The 27708-nt window shown below is 41.1% G+C and overlaps 1 protein-coding gene across 1 annotated transcript in view; it reads right to left on the bottom strand.

Moving 5' to 3' along the window:
- Positions 1–525: 525 nt before the first annotated feature.
- Positions 526–27708, bottom strand: part of NCK2 (NCK adaptor protein 2) — a 53330-nt gene continuing 26147 nt past the window's right edge. The window contains exons 3-4 of the mRNA XM_035316844.1: positions 9367–10088; positions 526–1890 (exon numbers count right to left, since the gene is read on the bottom strand). Of these exons, the coding sequence (XP_035172735.1) occupies positions 1696–1890; positions 9367–10088 (917 nt within the window). The 3' untranslated portion in view covers positions 526–1695. The remainder of the gene's footprint in view (positions 1891–9366; positions 10089–27708) is intronic.

Raw genomic sequence — 27708 nt, 5'->3', positions numbered from 1 at the left:
TTCTGAGTTAACACACATACAGAAAACTACAGTTGTTAAAGAAACAAGATTTCAAGAGCGGTGGGAAAATAATATGCAGGTAGAACTTGAAAAATCGTACTTGCCTGCCAGGACTGAGCAAGAGGGTGATTTCACTCCCGGCAGTACCAGTGCAGTCTCCTGGCAATGGTATGGTTTGCACCACAGCACACCAGTGTCTGCTCTGCCTGCGCTGCAGCTATGCACATAACACTACTGGCTGAAATATAAGATCTGTAAGGAATGTGTTTTAATTGAGAAAAGGTGCCAGAAAACAGCTCCCTCTTGCAGTTTTCATTAAAGCTATCAACAGACTTACTTATCACAGAAAGAATGACCATGGAGGTTGTTAGATGCTGCCTCGTATCAAACTGTACTCCACGGTGATATCTTTTTTTGCTTTATGTCACACAAATTCCAAGAGAAACAAACTCAGAATTTACTCCACTTCACCTTGCTAAAGGAACACCGGGACTACCACCCAAGGATAAATGCAGTACTCCGTCGTGACATAATACCTTTTTTATTACAATATCCAAAAAACTGAGTATGCAAGATCTGGAGATCCTAAGATCCCCTTCTTCAATCTCAGGAGTGTGCCATCTAAAGACTGTATATTTAAACCATAAAGGAGTTTAAATGTAAAGAAAAGAGAGAAATGCATTTTCTTCATAAACATTCTGTGTGTCTCTTCCTACCAATCACACCATCCTCTGTAAAACCTGAAGATTTCTTTCTGTAAAGCAAATATATATATAGTGTTGGTAGCCCGCCCCACCCGTCCCAAGATCATTTTTTATTAATCTTCTGTATTAGTGTCAACAATCAGCTACAGATACATATTACTTTGAGAATTAAATACATAATTGTTTAATTCAAACAAGCAGAAGGGCAAGAGGAAAAAGCATTATGTGGATGGCACATTTGGTTGTAGATTACCAAAACATTCAGTCTTTACATTTCAATGATTCTTTCTCTAGTAATCAACTTTCAAATAAAATTTCTCTTTGTTGCAATTACAGACCAAAATACACTAGTTTTTTTTTTTTTTTACTACAATCTTACCATAGTAGTTTAGGAAGTACTATTACAAAACGCTTTAATTAGTGTACTCTTTGCGAAGAGTCAGAGAGGCAATGTAATAGCAGAGTACAGTGTAAAGAGTGCTTCTAGGAGCTAGGAGTTTCTGTAATATGGGAAGCAAAATAGCTACAGAACTCACAGCCACAACCGTCATGTCTACTGTATCTCACTCACTCAGCTGCAGCCTCAGTGCATTCAAGCTGTGCCCGATGTCTCTTAACGAAGAGTTCTGTCTGCGTGAGCCGCTGGAAGAGGTTAACACTGGTTTGAATTGCAAACCCCCCTCCTTCATCCGAGCTACCTCTGTAAACGTACGCAGAGGAGGGGGGTTTAGAACTCGGTCATGGAAGTGAGCGCTTGCAACGGCCACCTAGTGAACGGCTCGACCTGAAAGGAGGTGATCTGAGATTGACAGAACTGAAAGACAAAAGTAGGCAAACGAAAAAGGACAAATAACAACCAACAGAGCAAACACGTTAGAAAGACCCTACTCTTTAAGCCTGCTTCAGATATTGCTCTGCTCTATAAAAGTGAATTTAGGACCTAAGGCTTGGAAGTTATAAGAGGCCTGGGCGGCCGAGTCCATCTTCAACGTCACTGAAGTGCTTTCACAAGATATAGCTTTTCCCCGTGTTCACTGGTGAAGATGGGAGCCTTTTTGTAGTGTTCCACCAACTCATCCATAGTATTAAAGCGACGCTGCCCAATACAATAGACATTGTCCACGAGCTGCACCTTGAAATGTTTGTTCTTCCCCGATGCCTTTAGAGATACCGAGAAGTCACTGGGCTGTTGAGAAGAATTCAAAAAGAAAAGAAACAGAGAATTACACGAAAATCAACAAAAAGAAGGCAGTTTTGCTGTTTCAGGAACAAACTGTAATATAGCTGATGGTGTAATTTATGCTAGTCTTTGTGCTCCACAGCTCAGTGCTTTAGCTACTTAAGAAACCCAATAGTCTATTATTCAATAAATAATTGCCATTGTTATTAACATGCACAGTTAAGTCAGTTAAGTGAAAGCTCCCCTGATGCACAGTCTGAAGTTGCCAATTACATGACTAAATTGCAAAAATTATCTTAGTTCCTCAATCTAGAAGCACGAGAACGTCAAGGAGAAGAGAAAAAACTTTCATCATTTTGGTTTCTTTGCTAGTTAGAGTGCCCTGGAGAGACCAATTATTGCAATATTGCTTGGGTGAGGTGAAGAAAATCCCCCCCCCCTTTTTTTTTTTATCCGTGACCACTAGAGGGCCATTCTTGCTTTGTATTGCAAAAGAATAAAAAAAGGCACCTTTTATCTTCATCACCACATGTATGAGAAATAATTTCTCCTACTGAGTACACCTTTTTCTTAATAAGATAAAGCTACAGAATTAAAATACAAACCGCACCGTCAAGCCGCCATCCAGAGAAGACAAAGTTTCAGCACTAATTAAATTATCCAGAACAGAGTCATTATGCACAGTAAATTTCTTAGTCTTCACGACCGATTACTTCAATGAAGAGAAAGAACGAGACCCTTCCCCTTTCTGCACCACACGCAGCGGCAGGAGGGAGGAAGGTGACAGCTCCCCGGCACCCACCCTGCTCAGCACCCTCGCCCAGGCAGAACGAGACCCAGGAGGGACCAGCCAGCTCTCAGCACCGCTGCTCGGGGCTGAAGCAGAGATGTGCACACACAAAGCTCTGAGCAAGCCCTGGGATGCTGGTGCTTCTGATGGTGGGTGATCACCTATGATGGTGGGTGATCACATGAAAACTGGATGATGGGGGCTGCAAGGCCCTCATTTTAAACGGAAGAGCTTACAAATGGAAAATTCGTAACCTGAACCAAAACCATGTTTTGTTTTTAGAAATAGGAAAAGTCTTTATGACAAAGGTTAAAAATTGAAATAATGACTTTGTGCTTCACAACGTTGTAATGATTTCTAACCAAGAAGATGTTTCCAGTATGGCAGCAGTATGGGTTCTCCAAGTTCCTTGCATTCGCTACGAATCGTAGCCTTTAGTCCAGCAAGGTCGCAGCACTGACAAACAGAGAGGCGCTGGAGCGGCTCTTAGACCTCTCTCCCAGCCGCTGGCCATGCTTTGAGGTGGCCTGCACAGTATGTTAAACACATTTCCTGCCATTTTGGTTATGCACTTTAATGAATGAATGTCCTCCTGAACTGCTGTCCATTCTTCCCAGCCTCTGAGCTGCTAATTAGATTCGCGCATAAAGAGAAGATATCATTATTGCTGATTTTTTTCCCAGCATATATGTTACAAAGTTGCTCTTTTCATCATCTGATTTAATTTTTAAAATAGCGGAAAGGCTGATCTAACTCTTTTGAGAGTCATCATCCGGTGGGAGGAGATGGAAGAGCCTGAACAGCTGTTGCAAAAGCCCCGAAACCCCTTCTTGGCCTCCAATTAGTAAATTCGCCAGGATACGAGAACAAACAGCAAAGGCACCCGGGCCTTGCGTTTCCTTTTATTTTGGTACTTTCCCACTGTAACAAATATGCAAAATGATTAAAAAGATTATCTTAAAAAACAAAAAAAAAAAACGCAGATATAGTAGTGCTTTTAACATTGTTGTTCCAAAGTATGCTGGTTCAATGCAGCTTGAATCTGTTCCCTGCTGTCCGCCTTGGATTTGCTCCAAGCCTGTTTATTTTATTTACTGTTTAAGCTATTTTGTTTCAACTGCTGGCCAATTTTTTTCTCCCTTCTCCCTCTTAAATTAATTGCTCCATTTGGATGTTTGCACACGAACTTTTACAGGAACAAAAGCCTCACGTACACTGAATAAAGGCACATCAGAAGTTAAGCTTTAATCCCCGATATCTACGGAGCTCTTGATGACTCTGCAATAGAATTACAGAGCACAGCCTCATGGCAGGGAACCTGGGAATACTGTTGAACTGTCATAATTGGGAAGACCTAAATCTGAAATTAAATCGATTCCTACCACAGACCATTGAAGATCAGCTGTTACGCGTTTGCAACTCCTCAGTCCAGGTGTAAAATTTCTGATATTGTTTCAGAATCCTTTATTTTAACTCTTGCTTAATGACTAAGACAACAATAGCCTGCTGGTGCACGTGGGAGACATCAGGCAGGAAAATGTTCCTTTAATTTTACTTCTTTGGTCTTACAAGGGAAAACAAAGCAAACCAGGGTAGAAAGTACCCTCTTTACAATCTCCATCTGAGAATCAAACAAGATGTTTTTATCCTAAGTTGTGATGCTGGGAAAATAGCCCCCTCTGAAAGCCATTTACTGATCCCATCCCTTCACTTTCCATTCAGTCCAGTTTCACCTAGCACCACCTTTCTGTCCATGGAAGATTTTCTCATTTTGCAGGTTATTCTGTGAGCCCCCTCCCCAACTCCTTCATGTTACAAGCCCAGGTTTCCCTCGTTCCTCCTCCTAATTCAGTCCCATAGACAGAAAAAAAACAAAACAAAACAAAACAAAACAAAACAAAAAAAAAGTCACAGCTCAAAGGTCTGTGGCCAAGCTGGAAAAAACATTCTGGGAGCTTTTAGACTTCGCTTATCTACCCCTCCCATCCTATTCAGATATACACAAATACCTTTCTTCTTTATGTAACATCCACCATGGTCTCAAGTAAATGTTACACAGGTAAGAAATGTGAACCAGCTCCATCGATTTCACATGCAGTCCTAATAAAATTCCCATTCTTCCATTGAAATAAACCACTGGGATGTTTCCTCGAGCCTGTTTTAAAGCTAGACTCCCTCCTTCTTTCTGCTGCAGTTGTCAATCACAGCATGTCACGGAGAACGACACGTGGTGCAGGTTTTGAACAGCTGCCACATTTCATCGCTTCTACCTGACACTTGCAGGATTAAAACTCCAGGCTAACAACATGGGACACCCTGAATACTACCGAATTAGCACCTCAAAAAGCATACAAGCTCTCAGCCTACGCCTCTTTCCTCTGCTGTCGCTACAAGCAGCCTTGCCTCACTGGGGGCCCAGCGCAATTTCAGGCTCAGCCACAGCAGAGCACAAGGAGCCTGCAGGTCCTGGCAGAAGCTCCCTTTGGACCTCAGGGCAGCAGCAGGATCTTCCTTCCAGATTTGCTCCTCTCCCCTGCAGAACCCAAGTCCTGGATCTTCAAAGCACGGCCATCGCCCACCCAACAGGGTTAGCCCAGACGTTGTCTTGTGCAGGTGCTGCTGTGAGAGCACAAACCTGACCTCCTGCAACTCAGAACGGGTAAAAAGTGGCTCTACAGAGACTGTAGAGATTAAATCTGCCTTATTTGTTAAAGAGTGCTACTGAAAGGAGACAAGCCTTTTTTTTTTTCCTTCAATCAGCCGAGCAGCCTGCAACAGGAAGAACAAATAAAGCCATTTTCTGTGCTCTGCTTCAGCCTCAACACGAAAGCTAAGGTGACATTACCTCCGTGTAACAGAGTTGGCAGAAATCTTAGCAGCAGGTAACTGTGCCTGTTACATAAACTGCGGGCTTAAATGGTTCAAACAGGTTTATGATTCTAATAATAGTATTTCGTAATTAATGAAGATAATCAGACTCCTAGCTCCCCAGGAGTTCATCTCAGGGTATTCTCCAGTGCGGCAGCACCCCTTAGATCTAAGCATAACTGAGTACAGCAGATTTGGCTAAAGGAATCTGGCTGGGAGATAAGCATCTGGTAAGTCAAATCTAGAGAAATATTGTAAAATCTTGCATAGAGTAAAGTTTTAAATGGAAAAAAAAGCTCATTCAAGGGAATGCAGAAAAACATAAGCCCTCACCTATCCAAACAGAGTTCTTCGTAGCTAGTAGCGAGCACAGAACTCAAAAAAAAATCTAAGAAAGACTTTCTACAATTACGTTGATGGAAGGCTACAGAAAAAAAAACCACGAAGATCAGGCATAAGAACACCAGGATAACTCACGTTTATCTATGGGCCTCTTTAGAAAGGGAAAAACCTTATACCTTCAGCTTTAATAGGGGGGTTCATTCTACAATGCAAGGGGAAGTGCTGGTCTGGTAGAAGATGGAGCAACAACTTCTCTCTGCTCAGCCCCGTCCTTCTCAGCAAGATTTCCCTTGATGCTATCGAGTGCATCCATTAGCTTATTAGATGATTCCTGGTACTTACAGAAAAATGAAAACAATCTAGCAGTCCCTAATACTTTTATAATTAATATACATTAAGAAATTACATGATAATATAATATACATAAAAGATTAGGGCAGGAAAAAGCTTGGGATATAGTAAAATATTTTTTTAAACCTAACAGAAATTGAAATTCCCAAGTGACACAGGAAAGCAAGCATTTTCATGCCTAACTACAAAGCCTCTCATTGCTTAAAAAAGCCACGTTGATCTGCAAGACCAGATCAAGATTGGAAAAAGAAAAAAGATGAGTTCTTCAAATCAGATTATTTCTTCTTTTGTGTAAAAAACCTTGCTGTAACATGAACTGAGTAAACACTCTGGGATTCCCAGAGGTGTTAGATGCTGGGAACAACTTAAAGACCGCAGTCTGAATGAATCTTTTGCCTCACAAAGCAACGATTTCCCCAGTAACAATGAAGAGAACGAGTTTAGAAATGCTTTGAACACAAGTGTGTTTAGTGTTACGATGTCATTAAATTAAAAGGTTGCCATGTCCTTTCAAGGAAATTAGTTTACTCAAGAGGTAGGCTGCAAAGTGCAACAAAACAAGGTGCAACACAGTGGTCAGTGTGACACGGCACGCACCGAGAAATGGGTGTGCATCTCTGTATTTTAAGCAATGCATCCATCTTCAAACTGTCCAAGACACCACTGGTCACTACCAGCCAGGATAATCCAAAATGTAGCATCTGGATCTGAAAGGCGGCCTCCATCTGCTGGACAGACGGACCTGGCAGCCAGGGTGCTGGGCTGAACGGACATCAGGACCGCTGCAGAGCAATTTAATGGTCACCATCATCCTCTAATGGCTTGCCACATTTGCAAAACTCTGTGCCCTACCTCCTTCTTGCCTTTTGTTGGCTAAACAAACTCAGTTCTGTCAGCCTCTGTTTATAAGTCATGTTTTCTAAATTTCTTTTTTTCCCCTCCTTCTGGGGTCTTCTCTGATTTATTCTCATTTAATCTATTTTTCTCCCCAGTCTCCCCTGATTTACTTGCCTTTGTTTTCATTTTGTGATTACAGTTAACTAAGAGAAGAAACAGGAACTCAACAAGAGAGCTTCAAAGAAAGTAGTCTGACAGCTACGTGTCTGCTGCAGAGAAAATCAATTGAGAAATGATGCCTGACACTTACTCAATTTTCTCTATCCAGAAAAAAACTATTCTGGAATATTATAGATTTCTATTTTTATCAATATGATGTCAAAATTTCAGGGAATAAAGAAACAGTAATAGCAAACTACCAATATTTTTCAGGAATTATTTAATTTCTTGCATTTTTTAATTTGGATTTAGAATATTTTACAGAATTAACAATTTCCTTGTCTTTAAGCTGTTTTTCTACCATGACTAGAAGCCCCTGTTCATCTCTCTCTCCAAGAGCCAACACGCCAGCCAATTCCAAATTTTAGTCGTTATAGTAAAAATACAGGCTCTGTTAATTCAGAAGACATTCTGCTGGACTCGAAAGCTGCCTTTTAGTTTATTTAAGGGGGGAAAGAAGTCATATTCTGAGGGGATGAAGCGTGTGCTACCTGTCTCAATCTGCCTCAGTACTACTGCAGATTCTGACTTCATTCTGGGACCTCTTCTGAGCAGCAGAAATTATGATTTAGGAACAAAATCAGTAAGTGAAAAATGTGAAATATGCTTCAGAAAGTCTCGGGAACTAAAAGGATCTTTATTTCCAGATTTGAGCTCAAGCTTCATTCTCCCTGTTACTCAGAGCCTATTCTTCATTTCACCCCACAGCCATGCCAACACGTCCTATTGACTGGTTAATGAAATCACGTTAGGAACAGTACACGGGAGCAGCTTCTCCGTTCACAGGCAATTATGATAAAGACTACCACCAGTTCTAACCACAAGTGATTTATGCAATCAATACAGTCTTCTGAAGACACAGCAGAGCCAAGAAGTTGACTCCCCTTTAAATTAAGTTTAAGGCAGTTGACACTGCTTTAATTTTTGTTTGCAATCCATGCTGCCAACCAGCACAACCCACAATATGGGGGAAACCTGCAACAACTATAGCACAGAGAGAGATGTCTGTAGCTTATTGTATTTTGGCAGCTGCGTACCCTCAGATTAAAAGGCTGAGCGCATATAACTGTATTGATTTTGAATTTTTATACCTGAAGCAGTTAAATACTTCGGTGGAAGCATGTATGAAACAATTTGTCCTCATGGAATAATGGTCCTACAGTTGAAGCAATGAATGCTGAAAAGCCCCGGTCCCAAATTAAGATTCCATTTATCTTCAAAATATATATATTTTTGTAGTGTTAGAAAGTTGTTTGGGAATTATCAAAATCTGTCATCTTTTAAAAATCACAGTAAAGGGATAATTAAAATTTTAGCTTTATAAATAGCTTTAACTATGCTTTCTATGGCTTCAGCATACAAGAAAAGCCTTCCAGTGTAACTTTAAATTTGAACTTTCAGAATTATAATAATCCCTAATCAGCATTACTTATATCCCTCTGATGTCATCAAGGCTCAATTTCCAAGTGATATGAGCTACTCACTTGACCTTTTTTGTTGTGCATCATAATCTTAACCGTAAGATACAATAATGATTTTATGCTATTACAACCTAAATAATCTAAGTAGAGCAGAAATACATTAAAATAAGTTTTTAATCAATAGCTTATATAACCTACACTATTAACCTATGTTAATTAAAGGCAAAACAAAACTGATCAACGCAAACATTCCATTTTAAATTAGCTTTCAATTCAAATTAATGAATAAATTTGCAATTTGCAAGATTTTATTTTTTCCTTGGGAGTGCCGTAAATTTGAGGACTGCATATGAGGAACACAGGAAAAGTCAGATGGAAGCTTTAAATATCTAGTTATTTGTCTGCTAATTAAGAAGCCCTGGATAACGCAGTCCGTAGTTGTTAAATTTCAGTGTAAATGTCACTGAATTTCTGTAAGAGAGTGATTCTCACACTCAGTGCACGTATCAGTTTGTAGCACTGAAGCATCGCTTGTTTCTTTACGGATGAAAATCCTTTTTTTTTTTTTTTTTGGGATACGGTCATTATGAGCTATCCACACTGTTAAACCAAAAATCACATCTTACAAAGAGCACAGCTCTGAATAGCACTTACCGAGGATTCACTATCTCTAACAAGGAAGTCTCCTTCCACTCCCCTCTCATTTAGGGCACATTCTGCTTGATGTCGGGTAACATTCCCATAATACCACTCTCTTCCAGCAAATCGTCCGGTGGAAGATGGTCCCGTGTAGCTTATCTGAGGTGGATGGGAAGTGTTAATGGTAGGACCATCGCTAACGATTACTACATAGTTTTTAGGAACAAGACCAATTTGCCCTCTGGAATTTTTACATTTCCACCATTCTGGGTCGTTTTCTGGCTTTTCAATGACTTCCATTGTTTCCCCTTTTTCAAAATTGAGCTCTTCTTCTGTGACGGAGCTGAATGGATACAGTGTCTGAACAACGTGGAGTACTTTGGTGCCCTGGCCGTTACTCATGGAAGCGCCTTTCCTCAAGCTCAGGAAGCTCGGTGAATCTGCAGTGGCCTCCTCAACTTCCTCTACCACATAGTTCGAAGGAAACCAGCCGATCTGTCCGTTGTAGCTCCCTCTCCACCAGCCATCGCTGCACTTCTCCATGACGATGACCCGGGACCCCTTGACGAGGGACAGTTCATCCTCTCTCTCCGCCACATAGGCAAACTTGACGTAGGCAGGAATGTTGAGGTCGTAGATGCGGTCCGCGCTGCTGCCGTTGGACGGGTACTCCGCATCTGTGCTGGGAGTAGGCGAGGCGTCTCGCGCGCTCGTCTTCCTTTTTGTTTTTCCCAAGCCTGTTAAATAAAGACAGAAGCATAAAGCGGTCACTCAGTGTCCTCCCCATGCCGCTCCTGCATCACTCCGAATCTCATCTTGTTATCGGAGAGATCCTTTCTAACTCTGCAGACAGTCAGGAAACGTCAACACCTTTGAGAGATAATCTTTAACATCAAGCTTACACACCATTAGGTAGGGTGCAATTGGCATTAAAATCGCTCTCTTCCCTTCCCGACAGTACCAGAGACTTAACACACAAAAACACATACTTTCTTCATTATGAACATTATGAATCACTGGCAGCTTTGCATAGCTTGGTGTTTTATCTAAAAACCCAGTCAACTGATCGTGCCTTTTCATTTTAGTGATAACTTTAATCTGGCTCAAGCAAATCAGGAAAATAAAAACCCTCTGCAAAAATAAATGAGTGATAAAACTTTTGTTTCTCTACAGATTACATTCTGCTTTCTTCATTCTTTGGTTCAGTCCCCAGGCATCTACAGCTGCAACCATTTCCAACAGCGAGCCCTCTTGTGAATCCTTCGCATCCTCCTCCAAAGTCTAGCCACGTATGGTAGAAGTGCAAACCTCAACGAAGGTGACTATTTGGGTACACTCCCCTTACAATGCGTAGGTTTTCCTGTAACTGTCACGGCTTCAATTACAGCATGAAATACAACACACAGAAGAAACACCAGCATCATTAAACACCGAACTTTTCTTTAGGGGCCACGCTAATGTAAGCTTACATACGGAAGGAGTGCTGCACAATTCACTATCAAACTTTTGCAGCAAGGACTGCTTAACAGCTTATATATAAACAGAAAGATAAAGTGAGTAAGTAGCCTTCTATTCTGAAATCCAGCTCTAAAAGTTGAGAAGGTAAATACAAAAGATGAAATCTCTCTATAGCACAAACCAAGCAACACCCAAAATGTCACGCCTTGGACAGAACGCAAAAAATCAACGTGGAAATCAGGGCTTTTGTACTTTTCTTCGTGCTTCTAGATCCTTGCCAGGAGAAGAGAGATTCACTTGAGATGCAATGAATACAAACTGATTATGGAAGACTGAATGAAAAGGACAGGACTTTTTATTTCTTTAAATAGTCTTATTAGACGGAGATGCATGCAATTTCATTTTGGGCCATGCTACTGCTGAAAAGAGCGTGCATTTTATATTTCTATATATACACGTACACATTGACAGAACAGAATAGCTCATTTGCAAGGGACCTACAGAGATCCAAGTCCAACTGCCAGACCACTTTGGAGCTGGCATACAATAAATAAATTCTACAAGACTATTTTTTTGTTTTGTTTGGTGCAATTGAAGCTAGCTGGCGTATTTCACAGGTTTAGCCAAACACACACAAACAGCAGAGAAGTGACCACAAACGTACTGCTTGCTACAAGTGCTAACCACGTTAACTCGCAGCCTTAACATCTCAGAAGACGGCAGAAAATTACGATGATCCTAAAGAGTTTCCTGACCTTCCCAAGCAGTTCCTCGCTTCCTGTTGGAGCCTGCTTACATCCTAATGTAATTCTGAGCAGATAATTTGAGCTGAGAGCTGGTGGCTGCCCCTACGGGCAAAATGACAGCAACCCACTTATTGTACTGGGGGAGACAATCGCAGGAAAACGGCGCTTTTACTCTAAGCGAGCTCTAATCAGAAATTGGCCAGGGGCAGATCTCTGCCAAGAGTGAATTTTTTCATCAGTTTAGAGAGCATTTTCAACCAAAAGGCAAGGAGGTATTACTAGCAGAACTACGGGGCATTAAGTTGGGGTAATATAAACAAGCACAACTTGAGGGGTGTTTAGTTAGGAAATCCTCATTACAACTTCATGCAAAACAAGCAACTGCATCTCAACAGATCCATTCCACATAAAGCCCTGTGCTAACATTGAATGCTTTCAATTAAAAGCTTATGCTTTGATGAGTTTTGTAAGGAAGATGTGCAGCACCACGCCTTGGGTTATAGCAGGAGAACAAATAAAGAACAAATAAAGTGGAAAAAAAAAAGGAGCGGATGATGGAGTGGCTGGCCAGAGTACGACTACTTAAAAATCAGAGCACAGACATGACTACGAAATACAGGGATGGGGTGTGATAAGAGAATGCCATGAGCAGAAGTATCTACAGAAAACAAACAAAAAACTGTCAACAAACAGTTGAAAAAAAAAGTCATAAAAATAAATCAACAACCTGAAGTCTGATAAAGGTGACTAAATGTTTAGGAAAAGGTTATCATCCACACACTTTCTTGGAGTTTCATAAGCTGCATCTTTTTCCACAAACTTTCCGGTGCTGTGCCTGACATTATAAACATGCCTTTCCATCCTCCCCATTCAAAACAAACCGTGACTGTGTAGGAAAGAAAAAAAAAACACACTGAAATTTTGCTGGTTTTCATTATCAGTTAGGGCAAAGAGTTGGAGTTTTACTGTTTGAGCTTTAACGTTTAAGGTTGCCAAGCTTTTTAAGGCTAACAACACGCCTTCTGCAATAGCAGCGACGTGCACCGAAGCCTTGGTTTCCAACCAGCCTGGTTAAGGTAAGGAACCACCCCGAGCCCCATCCGTAGCCACGCACAGCGGAGGGCGCACACGGCATTATCTGCTGCTATTTTTAATGCGAGGTTGTAACATCCGTAGCCTCATCTATGGCAGAAGAGGAAACAGGTTGTTCTGTGAGCAGAGCGAAGGAAATCTGTTCCTGTTTTTCTCCTCGTGCTGCCTGCCGCACCATTCCCCACCGCCTGCCCCGTCTCTCAGCCACTGCCCCCTTACCAGCCGGCTGCCTTTGCTTCCCCGCGTCCTGCTCACACCTGCAGCCCCTTGCTGCAGCCTCCAAACCGCCTCCAAAGCCAGCTCCTTCTCCCCACTTGGGGCTTTGCTGGCTGGACACGTGCCATGGGCTCACTCGGGCTCCCCTGGTAGAGCCACGAGCTGGGCTTGCTGGTGTCACGGGGGGACACCATCAGCGACCCTCCCAGCAACTGAGCTGCACAGAAGTCACTCCTTTGCCTCCACCAGTCTGTCAGGTTTGCTTGAAACTGGCTGAGTTATCGAGGGTAGGCAGATGGATGGACAATGACAGCTGACTGTGACAGCATGACTAGTGCAAGCCTCACTTCCTTGGGAAACAGGACTAAAAATACCAGTCAGTAGGATGGCCAAGCAAGAATGAAGTTAGGGCCATTATAAATTTCACATACATCCACAACAAAAATCACAACTCCGTTAAAAAAGTGTGCTCTACGTGAGCAATCTCTAGAAGAGTGAACTCTGTAATTACTTGCTACTATTAGAAATTTTCATTTACTGCTATTTGTAAGGGTACCCCTATTCCTGTCTCCAACCCAAATGAAGCCCATGTAAGGAATTTCATGGAAATTGAACATTTGGGCATTTCAGGGGTCACATCTGGAAGACCTGAGTACTCTTGTGAGTGCAGCCATCATTTTGGCCTTCTTACTGTCTTTGTTGCACGAGCAGATCTCTTTGCATTAAAACACAATGGTATTTTCACAGTCCAACTCATGGGTTGCAGGTCACCTAAACGATAGTCCTGTGTAACACAACTAATCATCATGAAGAGAAATGCAGAACGATGGATTAGATTTCACATGAGGGAAAATGAGTGGGGGCACAGCAGAGAGCCTCGTCCATGTTACGGTGCCTAGCAGGAAATAACACTGTGTAATTTACAGTTGCCCCATGCTAAACTAATTCATTTTTGTTTCTTACAAACAAGTTGGGAAGTACAGCGAGTAGGTTTAATGTTCAGGTGGATATATTGCCGAGATAAAATAAACAAAACCCAAACTGGCTAGCACCATTTCCAGAGAATGCTCCCATCCACTGAAGGAATCCACTGCAAATCTTTCTTCTCTCAACAGAGAACCAAGCCATCTGGCCCCAACACTACTAGGGAGACCCACATGCGTGCCTCCCACCTCACCTACCCTCCTTCTTTCCTCTCTCAGTCGTTGCTTTACAGAGCAAACTGTTTTCTAAGCGGCAGCACAGAATACGACCTCCTTCCTATGAATTTGCTTCCTGTCTCCCTGGCCCCATTGGGAAAGCCCAGCTTTAACCTTTCGCTACCAGCTTGTCCCTGACACAGTACCTGGGGGTCCTGCAGCCCCACCACGAACTTCTCAAAAGGGGAATTTCCTCCTGATCACCCCTCAGACCCAACTCTATGGCACTGTCAATTCCCCAACCCTCATCTGCTGTCCCTGGCCACACAACGTGCCCAAAGCTTTGCTGACTGGCAGACAGTAAGTAGAGATGCTCCTTACCTGAGCAGTCCAGCCTTGAAACCAAAGAGGCTTTCTCTTTCCTCCTCCTGCCTCCAGTGAAGGCACTAAAGCAAGGCTGCTTAGCTACACGTTGTTCTGAAAACTGCTACTTAGGATAGAAAAGTTTAACTGGCTTAAAATGTTATCCTACTTTACCAAATATGCACACAACGCTTGTATACTAGTGGCAAAAAAAAAGCCCTTTCTGAAAACTTATATTCCATTTGCTAATTGTGGTTTACATTACTCACCGTCTTTGCCAGACAAAAGCCCATTTACAACACAGATATATTTGCTTCGTTTCAGTAAGACTTATTTGCGAAAGCTTTTCATGCTCCTGCAAGCTGGTGTCTTTGCCTGAAACTGATGAGTTGCTATGTTCTGCATTTTAACTGCTTTTCCTCATCCCCAGAGGTGAAAAGAACAGATTCACTGATGTGGCTGCATAATGCATCTCCACTGGCTTATCAATACTTCCATTTATTTTATTGAGTTCTCTTGAAGAACAACATGCATTACACACTGAAGATATTTGTAGTCAAATTGCCCAGCATCCCTCCACCCCAAGATTGCTCCCTAAGTTTTACTACGGCTTTCATCTAGCTTACTTTTAAATAGGCCAAATACAGCTGCATTTCTTTCCAAAGGAATTTGAAGGCTGTTTGATGCTGCAGATACTGACTTGTCCATTCCTTCCATCTTATGTGTATTGAGTCAGACAATTCCCAAAGCCCATTTCTGAAACATATTTGGCAAGCAAAACTAATGTCAACTAAATTCTTACAACCTATTCTTTCTAAAACATTCTCTGATTTTAATACATAAATCACAGACAAAAATATTTTCTGTAGCTTAGCTATATATCAAATCAACTTATCAACTTTGCAGTTCAGAAAAAAAAAGGAAAAAAAAGGGCCCTTAATAAAAAAAAGCTGTAATAGAGAAAAACTGTATTGCTTTGAGAAATCAAGGAAACGCTAGCTAAACAGTTTCCCAACCAGAATTTCTCGATCGAGAAGCCATTGAAAGAGACCATGTCACTAAATATGCTATGTATGATTAATTAAGAAACTGCCAAAAAATTATTATTAAAAAAATCAAGAACAATTAAAGATGGATTTATTTTTTTCCAGTTGCCTCCCCAGTCCCCCAGGTACGTAAACTTTAAACTCTTAAAAATGCTGCAACAACAGAAGTGCCTTGAAACAACAGAGTTCTTGGAAATGACTTCCTCTTTAAGCAACTAGATTTCTACTACATGGTGTCCTTCAGATATCCTGTACCAGTCACAGAGCTGTTGAGGCTGTCAGGGCCGTCTGGAGGCCACCAGGCCCAAGCCCTGCCCAGGCAGGCTGCCCAGGCCCATCTCCAGGCGGCTTTTGAAGGCCTCCAGGCAGGAGACCCCACAGCCTCTCTGGGCAGCCTGTGCCAGGCTCTGTCACCCAAGGAGACTTCTGTAATCAGGTTACTACCGCAAATCAACGCATTATGCAAGGCTCTGTCAAAAACTGCTCATTAACTGGCCTGACTGTAGTGAGATCAACACAACCCCCCCAGTCTTGATGCAGCCAAACACTGAAATCTTCCTTGGTTCCCCACCGTCACCAGTCCTGGTCTTGGGACTTGAGCCTTGTGGTCTGCAGGGCTGGGTGACTCAGTGATTTCATGTGATTAGAGCTATTGCCCAACTTCCCAGTTTGGGCTCGGTGACAACGCCTTTCAGAAAGATGCTTCATTTCAACACTGCTAGTCAATAGCAAATTGACTAACGCATGAAAAGGAAAGTATGAAAAGACAGGGGAAAACAATGATGTCTTCAACTACTGCCTCCAATCTTACCCACTCTACTACAGCTCTCATACAAAACTCAGATTTTAAGTACGAATGACAATTTAAAATATATTTATGGGGAAACATTATAACTTTAAAAAAGGATCTCCCATTGGTGTTGCAAATAATTCAGTAACTGAAATTTCTTTATATTGTTCGTAATTCTCTGAATTAAAATAAAATCCTAAACTTACTTGTAAATTTTTTCATACATCTTTTACTACATTTCAATTTGTGTGCTCTCCTTTTAGAATAAAAGGCTTTAAACAGTACCACTTGCTTTATGGTTCAAAATTCAGCACAAAAACCATCCCACAAAACATGAGCAGAGTACTACTTTTTCATGAAAATATTTTCATTTTAATCTGATTTTTTTAAAAATAATATTTTTCTTCTTGAAAGTAAACTCATTATAATTCAAATTGAAACTAGGCACTCCAGAGCTGAAAAATGTAGTATTACATAATCTATTAAGACAACTTATATTTATGTTCAAGCAAAATATGTTTGAGGCTGAAAAAAGTAAGGAAGCCAAATGAGCTAGCAGAACTCCTGGTATAAATATCGAGAGCAAGAGCTCATTTAAAACCTTAATAGTAATAGTAATCTCTGAACGAGTTAGTAAAATACTGTTTGGGAAAGCATTTCAACCGATTTCAGTGACTTATATAAAAAGTTAAGAAATTAATTTCAGCTGAAATGGAAATAAGTTTTCTTTCCCTCAAATATAAAGCCATATATTCAGAACAGATCTTCTAGTTCTACAATCCTAAAAGACAGGGTAACCAGAGATTCCCGTGCAATTTTCTAATTTTGTGTTAGATGCAGCAGAAATGAGCAAGTTCGTCAAAAAGCACATTTATTTAATCAACATATTAGGTATTTAAAATCATGGTTTTTTTGTGCACTTTAACAGAATTGCAATTCTGCGTGGCTTCACACAGAGTTAAACAAAAGGGGAGTTAAAACAATTCCCCCTTTCTGTTTACCAAAAAAGTTATTCATTTCCTTTGACTACAGCTCTGAATAAGTGCATATTAATGCATACAGCTAATAATTATGCAAAATATACAGTGCCTTTCTTAAACAAAAACCGAATTATTTTAAGAAAGAAGTAATTAACTTTTCAGGAAAATTCTTAAGAACTACATAATTTAAAGTAACCGTATAAATTAATTCAGCCACTACAGAGAGGTAAATATATAACTTTTTGACAGCTGGAATGTGCAGATCACACATTCCTGGAGCTTTATGCTAGTGGTTATTATTTTTAAAACTGGAAATTAATTTTGCTTCATTATTAAAAAGGCATTTGGTAGATTGAAGTTTCTTACATTGGATGGAAAGAAAAAAGTTTCTGCACATTTTCAATCTGCAACCTCCCACCTTCTTCTCCCCCTCCAGCTCCTGGATGCTCAAAGGCCAAGCGTCCATATGGACAGACAGTATTTCAGATGATCTCCATCAATAGCACGCTTTTTAAAGGAATTTGCTGCTGCAAATTCCCCCCCAAAATCTCCAACTGAATTTGCGAAGTCTCACAGCTCTAGTAATGATTTTTTTCTGTGCTCTTTAAGAAGCTCGATATCAAGAAAAGTCTCGTTAGGACAAATCAGAAAATTGAAACTCTTCTTTAAATGTCAAAGCGAAGTTCTGACATTTCTACAGCCCGGCTGCTTTATTGCTGGCTGCCCACCCCCACCCTCCCCTCCAAATACAGGAAGAGGCATTGTCAGAGTTTCCCACATATCAAACACTGTGTGGTACGGAGGTTTCCACAAGAAACCAACCCGACAACTGCACTAAAAACAACGACTACTTTAATTCTTTTCATTTTTATTAAAAGGCTTCCATCAATGGCCTCATGTCTGTTCTTACTCCAGTGCAAAAGCGGAGTTCAGTCTTACAGGGGGAAATTGAAAGGGCCATGGGATTTTAAATTCCCTATGGAACCCAAAAAAGGCATATGAAATGAAGGGGTTTTCTCAAAGTCATCAGGGTCTGCGGTTCCAATTTCTGTCTACAAACTCAAAGACAGCCTACTTTAAAATACAGTCTTTGCTTTCAAGCAGGAGAGTTTTAAAATGTTTCCACCTACTTTGTAATCTTATTAAGGATGTCCCACTGGGTTTTGTAGGATGCCCTGATAAGAAAAAATAATGGGACTACCTTAACCTAAGGCAGCCCTATAATTCTAAGAATAGGTTAACAGAAAAGGATTTATAAGGCATGGGGAGAAGGCACAGTAGCCCTGTAGGACTTCCAAGCACCTTCTCTTTCCTTGATGTAGAGAACGAAAGCTGAAGATTTGTCTTTCCTTCACAAACATTCACAGAATATTGACAGACCCCCCTCCAAAACCCACAAAAGCAAGTAGGCAAGAGGTGCTCCAAAGTGTCTCCCCAATACATGTGCCTATCCCTCAGTACGTATAAAATAGACTGCATTTCCCATCTGCCTCCAGCATTTAACGTAAAGATGATTGGCATTCAGGTATCTCACATTTATTAGATGAAGTAGAAGTGGATTCAAATGAAGTAGCTTTGGATACAAATCCAACTTGCTACCATGAACACACACAATCTTTATTTTTTTAAATAGTACTGTAAATAGAAAGATACTTGCAAAAGGTATACAAATACCCTTAATGGGAGATGATGACCCTCCAGCTTAAAGGCTCTTGAAGGTAACTGAGAGGGAATAGTTATTTTTTGGATATAGGTGGATATAGTATCAACATGGTATTTTTACTACGTTTAGCTCAAATTTGTTCTCAATTTTGTACATGAAAATGGAAGGCTTAATAGGTGTTACAAATATAAACTGAAGTTCAGATCATCAAGCCCAAATCTAATATGATAAATTACAAGTCACTCATTATACAGCTCCTCAACTCAAACAAAACAAAACAAAACAAACAAACACATGCTTTAGGAGCCAATGATGCAAACACAGACTGGAGAGGAAACTCGGCATCAAGCAGCATAAGGTAGCCCATCCCGAAGCTGACGTGGTCAGCACACCTTCCTGTTAAGAATGTTTTAGTCCATCTGACCCATACCAACACCTGAGGGTGCAAGAATCAAAACCAATCATCATGTAAATCCGCAGCATTTTATGAGAAAGCCAGACTGACAATGTTATAATAAACTAAGATTTGCAAGCACTAAGTAGCAATGTACAAGGCTTTTTTTTTTTTTCCCTCTTTCTCCTTGGAAACCATTTAGGAGCATCTCACAGACAATGCAATTTCATTCAAAGCCCCTTTTATGAAAGGAAAGCAAAGTAAATCCCACCTTTTCTTTACTAATTTCCTCTCTGAACATCAATGTCCGCAGCTCCGTTAATCAAGGGCTCTCAGGTTACTTGCTACTACATATGCAAAACTAGACCTTCCTGTTAAAGAGGGAGAAGTCACAGGGGAAAATGGCTCAGTTACCAAAACAGCCCATCTCCTCCTCCGTATTTTCCTCTGAATGGAACTTTTCCCTACATGACAATACATTTTCTTTCTTATTTTTTTCCCCCCATTCACTTAAAAGGTTCCAAAGACTGCTAAACAGGATTGCTAGCAATGACTATATGTAGTTCATATGGTCTATACCCAAAGTCCTAAGTAAATTTTCTGCAGCAAGTCCCCACCTAGCAGAAACACCTGGTCAAAGCCAACGCTAATTCACATTAAGAACTGTGTCTGTCTAAAGCTATCTGTGATTTGTACACCAACTAAAAATAGTTATAAGCAGTCATATTTAATGTTGAAGTGACTGTCAAAGAAAGCCATCTTTGTCACTAGAAATCCTATTTCTCAAAACAAGAGGTGCATACCAGGTTTTTAATCTGCTGTATTCTTGCACACACAGCCTGCATTTAGATTGCTGCTTGATGGCATACTCCACAACAAGAAACATCTCTTGAGACTCTGGAAAAGGAAGGAAATCTTCTCTTGCACATGCTAAGACAAAACCCAATTGCTTTTTGGCATGAGTGCTAGTTTAGCAACTTTGTTTGTGAAGTATGAAAGCACATGACTGGATGGGCACCTATTGTTCAAGTCTTCCAGACAAAAAAAAAAACAAGGGACAGACTGTGGAATCTGAGCGGGCCTGTGCAGAGAAAAAGAAAAACTGATGCTCTGAGAGCCCCTGGAAGATGCAGTGTAACAGCCTGAGGCCTCAAGGAAAGGAAAAGAAAAACCACTGAAGAGATCCAGTAATAGTGAAAGAATTATTTGGGGATGCACGCTGGAGGAAATACTTGTATCTGAATCAGAGGAAATCCTCCCATGAGCATAAAGAGCAGCCACTGCCCCAGCAATAGAGAAAAATAGCTCATCCTTTGAGTCAACTGGCATGCGTTGGGAAGTGGTGTCCCTTAGAGCGCTCCTCATGCACCTCGCATGCACCGGGCTTGTGTCAGCCACAGCCCCTCAGGTTGCACAGGGGTCACAGCTCCACATGGCAAACCAGGGACTGCCTGGGATGCCTCTGCTCCACAGGGAACGATGAGTTGGGATCTTACTCTGGGGCTTGCTCCAAGGCCAAACGCAAACAGGTGCTGAAACCTAAGAGGCTTGAAGAGGCACGAACAAGGCTCTCAGACTGTGACGGTTTAGGGCAGTGACAGCACCAAAGAAACCACCACATGCAGCCACATGGAGTTAAGGTGATCGTTTTATCTTTGCAAAACATGTTAAACACTAAAATGAAGCCTCGCTCTGCAGTTTGTACGTGTCAAATTGCACCTCTAAGCACACGCACACAGTGCATAGGGAGCGGGGGGAGAAGTCCCCACTACATAAAGCTGCTAATACAAAAGCAAAGTCATTTCATGACACCTGCCATATTAGAAAGATCTGCTGAAAGGTAGGGCACATCCTGGTTTCCATTATATGCCTTTTTTTCAAGGTCTTAAAGCAGCAAATCCTTTAATAATCCATCCCAATAAACAATCTGCACAGAACATTATATATGCGAGTGTCAACTGCAACAGCAGCTGAGCTGTGCTCCAGGTGCCAGCTAACGCTGGAGCTCAGGGGCACTGCAACAAGCAGCAGGCTCTGCTTCTGCTGCCACCGCCCCTGACTTCACACCTCGCATCAGATAGAGGGCCTCTTGTACGCATCCGGCGTGAGGAGCAGCAGTGCTCTGTGCCTTGAGTTCTGCCGTAGTTACCTGCTTGCTTTACTTCCAAGTCCTTTGGCTGCAGGTAACAAAAAATAGCCACGTTTCATGGTTTCTCCCCAGTAGTCTGCTCTGGAGTTTCAGGGGTTTTTCCTCCTTAGCACATGTTCCTTTAGAAATTATAACCTGGTGTTTTTGAGAAAGTCTGGGTTTAGTTCCACAGAACATGGACTTCAGTTCCTTTAGTGCTATTTCTACTGGACATAGTTTACTTGGCATAAAAGTTCCATGAACTTTTACAGGCATACAGTATGTCCAAACCAGGGAATTTCTAAGTTTCTTTTGCATTTTGGGTTACTATTTTAGCATACAAAGAATGAATTCTTCTGCCATTACATATATATCAAGCACTGAGATAGCCGCCCTACCATGTCAGCAGTATCCTCTTGTATCATGGCCCATGGACAGCGTTTAGATGTCTCCAGGCCTTCAAAGGTCATCAATGGACTAGAAATAGCTGTTCAAGGCAAACTTATGTTTTGATGATGATCATGAGGCACACACATTTCCAGCACATCATATGCTACCACTCTAGTGGTATCGGCACCACTAACTCCTAACCCTGCATGCTATAGATGGGAATGGAAGAGCCGTATTCCCGGTGTTGAGAAGTCATTGCAAGCAACTCCCATTTCTCCTTTCTTGGCGTCTAATGACTTATTATTGTTGGGGAGACAGAAAAAAATGCAATTGTTCCAGCTTCCTTTTTAAAAGCACTAAGGACACCACACCTAACCAGTTTCCATCTGCTTTTGCCACCACCACATCATGTTCCTCAATTTCATCATCAGCGGAGCCAGTACTTTTGCCACCCTGCCTCACAAGCCAGCACACTTATTTTGAGCAATGCAACTAAAAAGCAGGATGTGGTGCAGCAGCAGAAGTGCTTCTGTTAAGGAAATGCAACTATGGAATAAGCGACTTTAACCCACACATTCAAGGAAGCTTAGCAAGAACTTGTACTGCATATGAAAACCTCCACTGCTGCTTTTCTCTAAATCTGAGCTTAAATTCTGGTATAGCCACTCTTAGAAGTGCCAATGCACACTGATTTATCCAGTCCTCCAAGAGACATGACAAGACACCACTACTGCCATGCCTACGTTTTCTGACAAACTAGAAAGCTTAGAAGCAATATCAAGTGATATAAGAAAAATATCCTGTGTTGTATTCCTACAGGATGATTTTACTGCTGATTTCAGCTAGAGATATTCCATAGAAATCTTAGACTCATTTAGGTTGGAAAAGACCCTTAGGCTCATCAGGTCCAACCATCCACCTAACTACCTCTAAAGACCCTTAAACGCCACATTGAGACATCTCTCAAACACCTCCATGGATGGCAACTCCACCACCTCCCTGGGCAGCCCCTTCCAGTGCTTGACCACTCTCCACGAAAAAAATTCTTCCCAATACCCAATTAAACCTCCCCTGGCACACCTTGAGAATATTTCTTCATGTCCTAGCACTTGTCACCTGAGAAAAGAGACCGACATCCTCCTATAACCTCCTCTGAGGTACCTGTAGAGCACAATGAGGTTCCCTCTCAGACTCTTCTCCACTGAACAGCCCCAGCTTCCTCAGCCACTCTTCATATGCCTTGTTTTCTAGTCCCTTCACCAGCTTTGTCACTCTTCTCTGTGTGGGCTTGAGCAACTCTATGTCCTTCTTGTAGTGAGGGCCCCAAAACTGAGCACAGCACTCAAGGTGCAATCTCACGAGTGCCAAGTACAGAGGGATGATCACATCCCCCGTCCTGTTGGCCACACCATTTCTGATGCAGGCCCAGATGCCATTGGCCTTGCTGGCCACCTGAGCACACTGCTGGCTCAAGTTGAGCCAGCTGTTGGCCAGCACCCCCAGGTCCTTTTCTGTGGGACAACTTTCCAACCACTCTTCCCCAGGCCTATGTATACTGCTGCTTGGGGTTGTTGTGACCCAGGCGCATGGCATTTAGCCTTGCTGAATGTCATGCGAGTGGACTTGGCCCACTCATCCAGCCTATCCTGGTGGCTCTGCAGGGCCTTCCTACCCTCAAGCAGACCTGCAAACGTCCTGGGGGAGCACTCAATACCCTCAACAAGATCATTGATAAAAATTGTCAGACTGGCCTCGGTACTGAGCTCTGGGGAACACCACTTGTGACTGGCTGCCAACTGGACTGCACTTCATTCACAACGACCTTTGAGCCCAGCCATCCAGCCAGTTTCTTCCCCAGCAAGCTGCACATCCATCCAAGCCACAAGGAGCCAGTTTCTCCAGGAGAAGGCTGTGGGAAACAGCATCGCATGCTTGGCTAAACAAAAGACTTCCTATCATTCTTTCTTTGAAATCTTTATAGATGACTAATAACTTGACAACCAGCTACGTTCTGTTGAAAAAATCAGAATGTTGTTTTGATTTAAAAGATCAGATTTATTAAATGCCTGCTCTTGAGTGGAAAGACTATCACTTCTTACACATCTGCAACAAGGAAGTCCAACAACACTGCGAACTCAGTTCTAAAGAGAATAAAATAACTCATGTTTGTCTTATAAGGCAGGGCTGTTTTTATTAAAACGAGCTCTGCAAGGTGTAAGAGACTGTGATATATACAAATTAATTTATTATACAGTAAGAATGTGTTTATTCTTATAGTCACCATTTTTTTTTATTCTGTAGTACATTTTACCAGAAGGTCTCCAGAAATACTGGAATTTAAAACAGCTTATTAAGAACTAATATTTTAAGAACTAAGTATATTCAAAGCAGTTCTTGACCATCCTGTCATATTGCTAATTTAATGTGTTTTCTGTGATACTACAGCTAATAGCGCTATGGCAGTTCGTAGATAAACGACCACAAATTTATCAAGCCAAGTTTATGGAAGACAATTTATAGCCAGGCCTGTGACAGAAATACTGCGTGCATTTCTTATGATTACACTATTTTAAATAGTGTTGAAAAACTGGAAAATGTTCGGGTAAGAAACACAACAGGGAAAAGTCAAGCAAGCAAATTTCACCAATGAAATACTTTAGTAGTAATCTAATTTCAGGACTCACGGACAGATGAAGGAGTGATTTGATGAATGTCGGAATACAACCCTGAACAAAGAAGAGCTTTCTGTTAGTAGATAGCTCTTAAATCTAGGGGAAGGAGTTATGGAGAGTGACAGCCAAATGGAAGCTAGAGCAAATCAGGTAAGGCAACAATTTTTTACATGAGGTTTAACTACAGATGGAGGAGATATTTTCTGAAACCTTTTAGTCAAGAAGGGTCAAACTTCTGAAAAGTATTTTGGCTAAAACATACCAGCCTAACCCGGAATAAGCAAACAGGAAAAAGCTAATCTTGGGCATGTGCTAGTTGAAAAATCCTTCAGCTGCTGCTGGCATCTGTCAGAATCAGGGTAGGAAAAAAAAAAAAAAAAGTAGGACATAACATGCCAGAACTACCCAAGTTTGGCCACTAAGGGTTCATTTTTTTCCTGTTTGTTTTTTTAAATCCTCAAAGCCAAAACAAGAAATAAAGACTGACCCCCACACAAGTTAAAGGCTGATGACATATTTGCAGAATTAGATTTCATGGCAATGGTTTAGCTTTGAGTTGAAATATTTGTACTAAAAAATGAAGTACGCCAAGCCTCTTAATCAACAGTGTTTTCCAGTGTTGAAGAAAGCAATGCATTAGAAATGACCTATTCTGTATTTCTACTTTTTACTAAAACGAGGTTGTTTTAAGAAAAATAACAAACAACTTCTCCTGGCAGTTTCCAGGAAGACACAGTAAAGGCTGTATTAATTTGCCCTCATATGGGAAAATGTTAAGAATACATGTGGAAAAAAAAGCATTTTATGTAATTACATAGAGGAAAACAATTTGGGGAGGGGAGAGGTGTAAACCCAACGATTTCTAGAAATGATGATATATAAGCACTCAGGAACTGATGCACAAATCTCCAAACTGACACGAGTACACAACCCGGAGGTTGACAAACACAGGAAATTGTCCTGTACACTCCCAACACGCTGAAATACCGCACACGGAATGGTGATGCAAGGAGGGACTGTTTTCTGTACTTTACATCTCATCTGGCAGTTCTGAGTTTCCATATGAAACATTATCATCCTGAGTGAACTGAATCAAAGCCAGTTACTGAAATGTTTTGCTGACATATGTAAGCTGAGTAAAGAAGAAATCTGAGGAGTCTCTCAGACAACTTGAACACTTCCATGGCATCTTAACAAGATGACTTATTTGCCTTCATTATCAACACTCATCCCCAGCACGTCTCTATTGTTCCTACACATACCGCATACAATTGTCCTGTAATGTTGATGTCCAATCTCTCTGCCTTTTAATAAACCTTTGTTTTCTTTTGCTGGGCATCTGTTAAAACTAATATATTAAAGTCATCCAAAAAAAAAAAATCCTTTAAGGGTTTTTTATGTGACTGTTAATTTAGGGGAGCAAGGTGAGGCACCTTTAAGAACCTACCAGCATACAGTACTGGTTGTGAAGCAAAAGTAATGGACAGAAAATCACAGATTCACATGAAACACTGGAACAGTGCTTCCTGACCCCCCCTCATCACTCACTTTTGGCAGGCTGCTGTCTGAGGAGCTGTATTGGTGCTAGGAAAATGATCTGTAAATGCATGAAAAAAATGCTGAAGTCATTTTTTTTGCTTACACAAGCAAGTAAGTTCTTAAATATTTTTGCTTTCTTCAGGTAATGGTCTTCAGAATGACAGAGATGAACGAGAAGATACAGATCACTGATGCCACAGAAAAGGGATCTCGTGGCTGTGGATTCAGAGAACTTGGAGGCAGCTCTGGAGTGGCACTGGCAAATACCCATTCGGATCCAACCAGAACCAGGATCCCTTCTAACCTTCCAACATGTGGGAATAATTATTACAGGAGATCTCAGTTTGGAAGATGTGTGCTGAAGGTCTCTTGCTCAGTATGACTTAACTGAAACGTGTAAGAAATACCCTCCCCACAAAATAAATACTGTACGAGGAAACTATTTTAAACTTCATTATAATGAATGAAAATGAAATTTTAATCACAGGCCTGGAAGCTGGCTTTTGCCTAAAGAATAGTAATAATTACCAGGTTTCATTCAATATGAGCAAACAGAAGACAGTAATTTGACATGGCTAAATTGCCATTAACTTTCTACTCCCAGCATTACTCAGTTAAGACAGAAAAGGGAATGAGAAGTTAAATCATTTAAAATACTTAGTAGGTGGCCTATACTCTACATTTCCTTAATTAAAATGGTCAGCTGTAGCTACGTGTCTCAGAGAGTTCACTTGAGAAAGAGATTTAAGAATACAGAAGTAATATCAAACAGAAAAAAAGATGAAAAAAGACAACCATCAACATAAAAAAATCACAAGTACTGAAATCTCTTAAAGTCATTTAAGGAAACCGAGAAGTTTTGGAAAAAGTCCCTGGTGGTGGGACTGAAAGAAGATAGAAGATAACAGGGTAATCCCTTAGAAGGAGGAAAAAGAAGTTACTGGTGCAGAAAAAGGCTCTTGTTTGGCAAAAAAGAGTAGGATATCTTGTCAGAAATTACTTGGGGGTCATTCGGGATACGAGGTGAGCTGGTTTTCTGTCCAGAAGTAACTGATTTAACGAGCGTATGCCAACAAGTGTTAATCAGCCTTTTAATTTGCATCCAATACATTTAAAAAAGTTGGCTCTGAGGGCGTTTTATTTGCTGATATTCTTTTTGCAAGATGCTGAAGTACAAGGGACATTCCAGAAGACTACCACAGTGCTGAAAAAAGGGAGGTATTTTAAAACAGCAAGCTGCATGTCCCAGGTACACACATGCTCATTAACCTCCCCTGAAACCCAAGCCAAACAACAGTAAAGCTGATGGGATTCCATTAATAAAGTGTTAAGGGTCTGAAATTCAATTAATGACAGTCAACAGTTTTAGGAAAATCAGTTTTTATCATCAAACATGCATGAGTTAATTCTCTGATGAGATTATTTTTTCCTGATAAAGGCAACTGCATAGAGGTAATAAAACTTTTGCAGTGCACTTGGCTTTTTCTGTATGAGACACCGATGTATTAACTGGTGCCATAAACTTTCATCAGAACACACATTACACGGATTAAAAACTGTTTAGCTGATGCATCTTCAACAGCCAACTACGGAGGCTATTAATTAAACAGCCATAGATCTTATGGGGTCTGTCACAATTTGAACTATGTCTGGCACTTTTCGTATTTACTGAAAACTGGGAAGTATAAATCAGCCCCTGCTAATGACTGTGGATAGCCGTAAGACTGGCAAATAGATAGAG

Source organism: Oxyura jamaicensis, chromosome 1 (assembly GCF_011077185.1).
Source record: "Oxyura jamaicensis isolate SHBP4307 breed ruddy duck chromosome 1, BPBGC_Ojam_1.0, whole genome shotgun sequence".
NCBI lineage: Eukaryota > Metazoa > Chordata > Aves > Anseriformes > Anatidae > Oxyura > Oxyura jamaicensis.
Note: the sequence above shows the minus strand (reverse complement) of the source record. Positions and strands in the feature narration are given on the sequence as shown.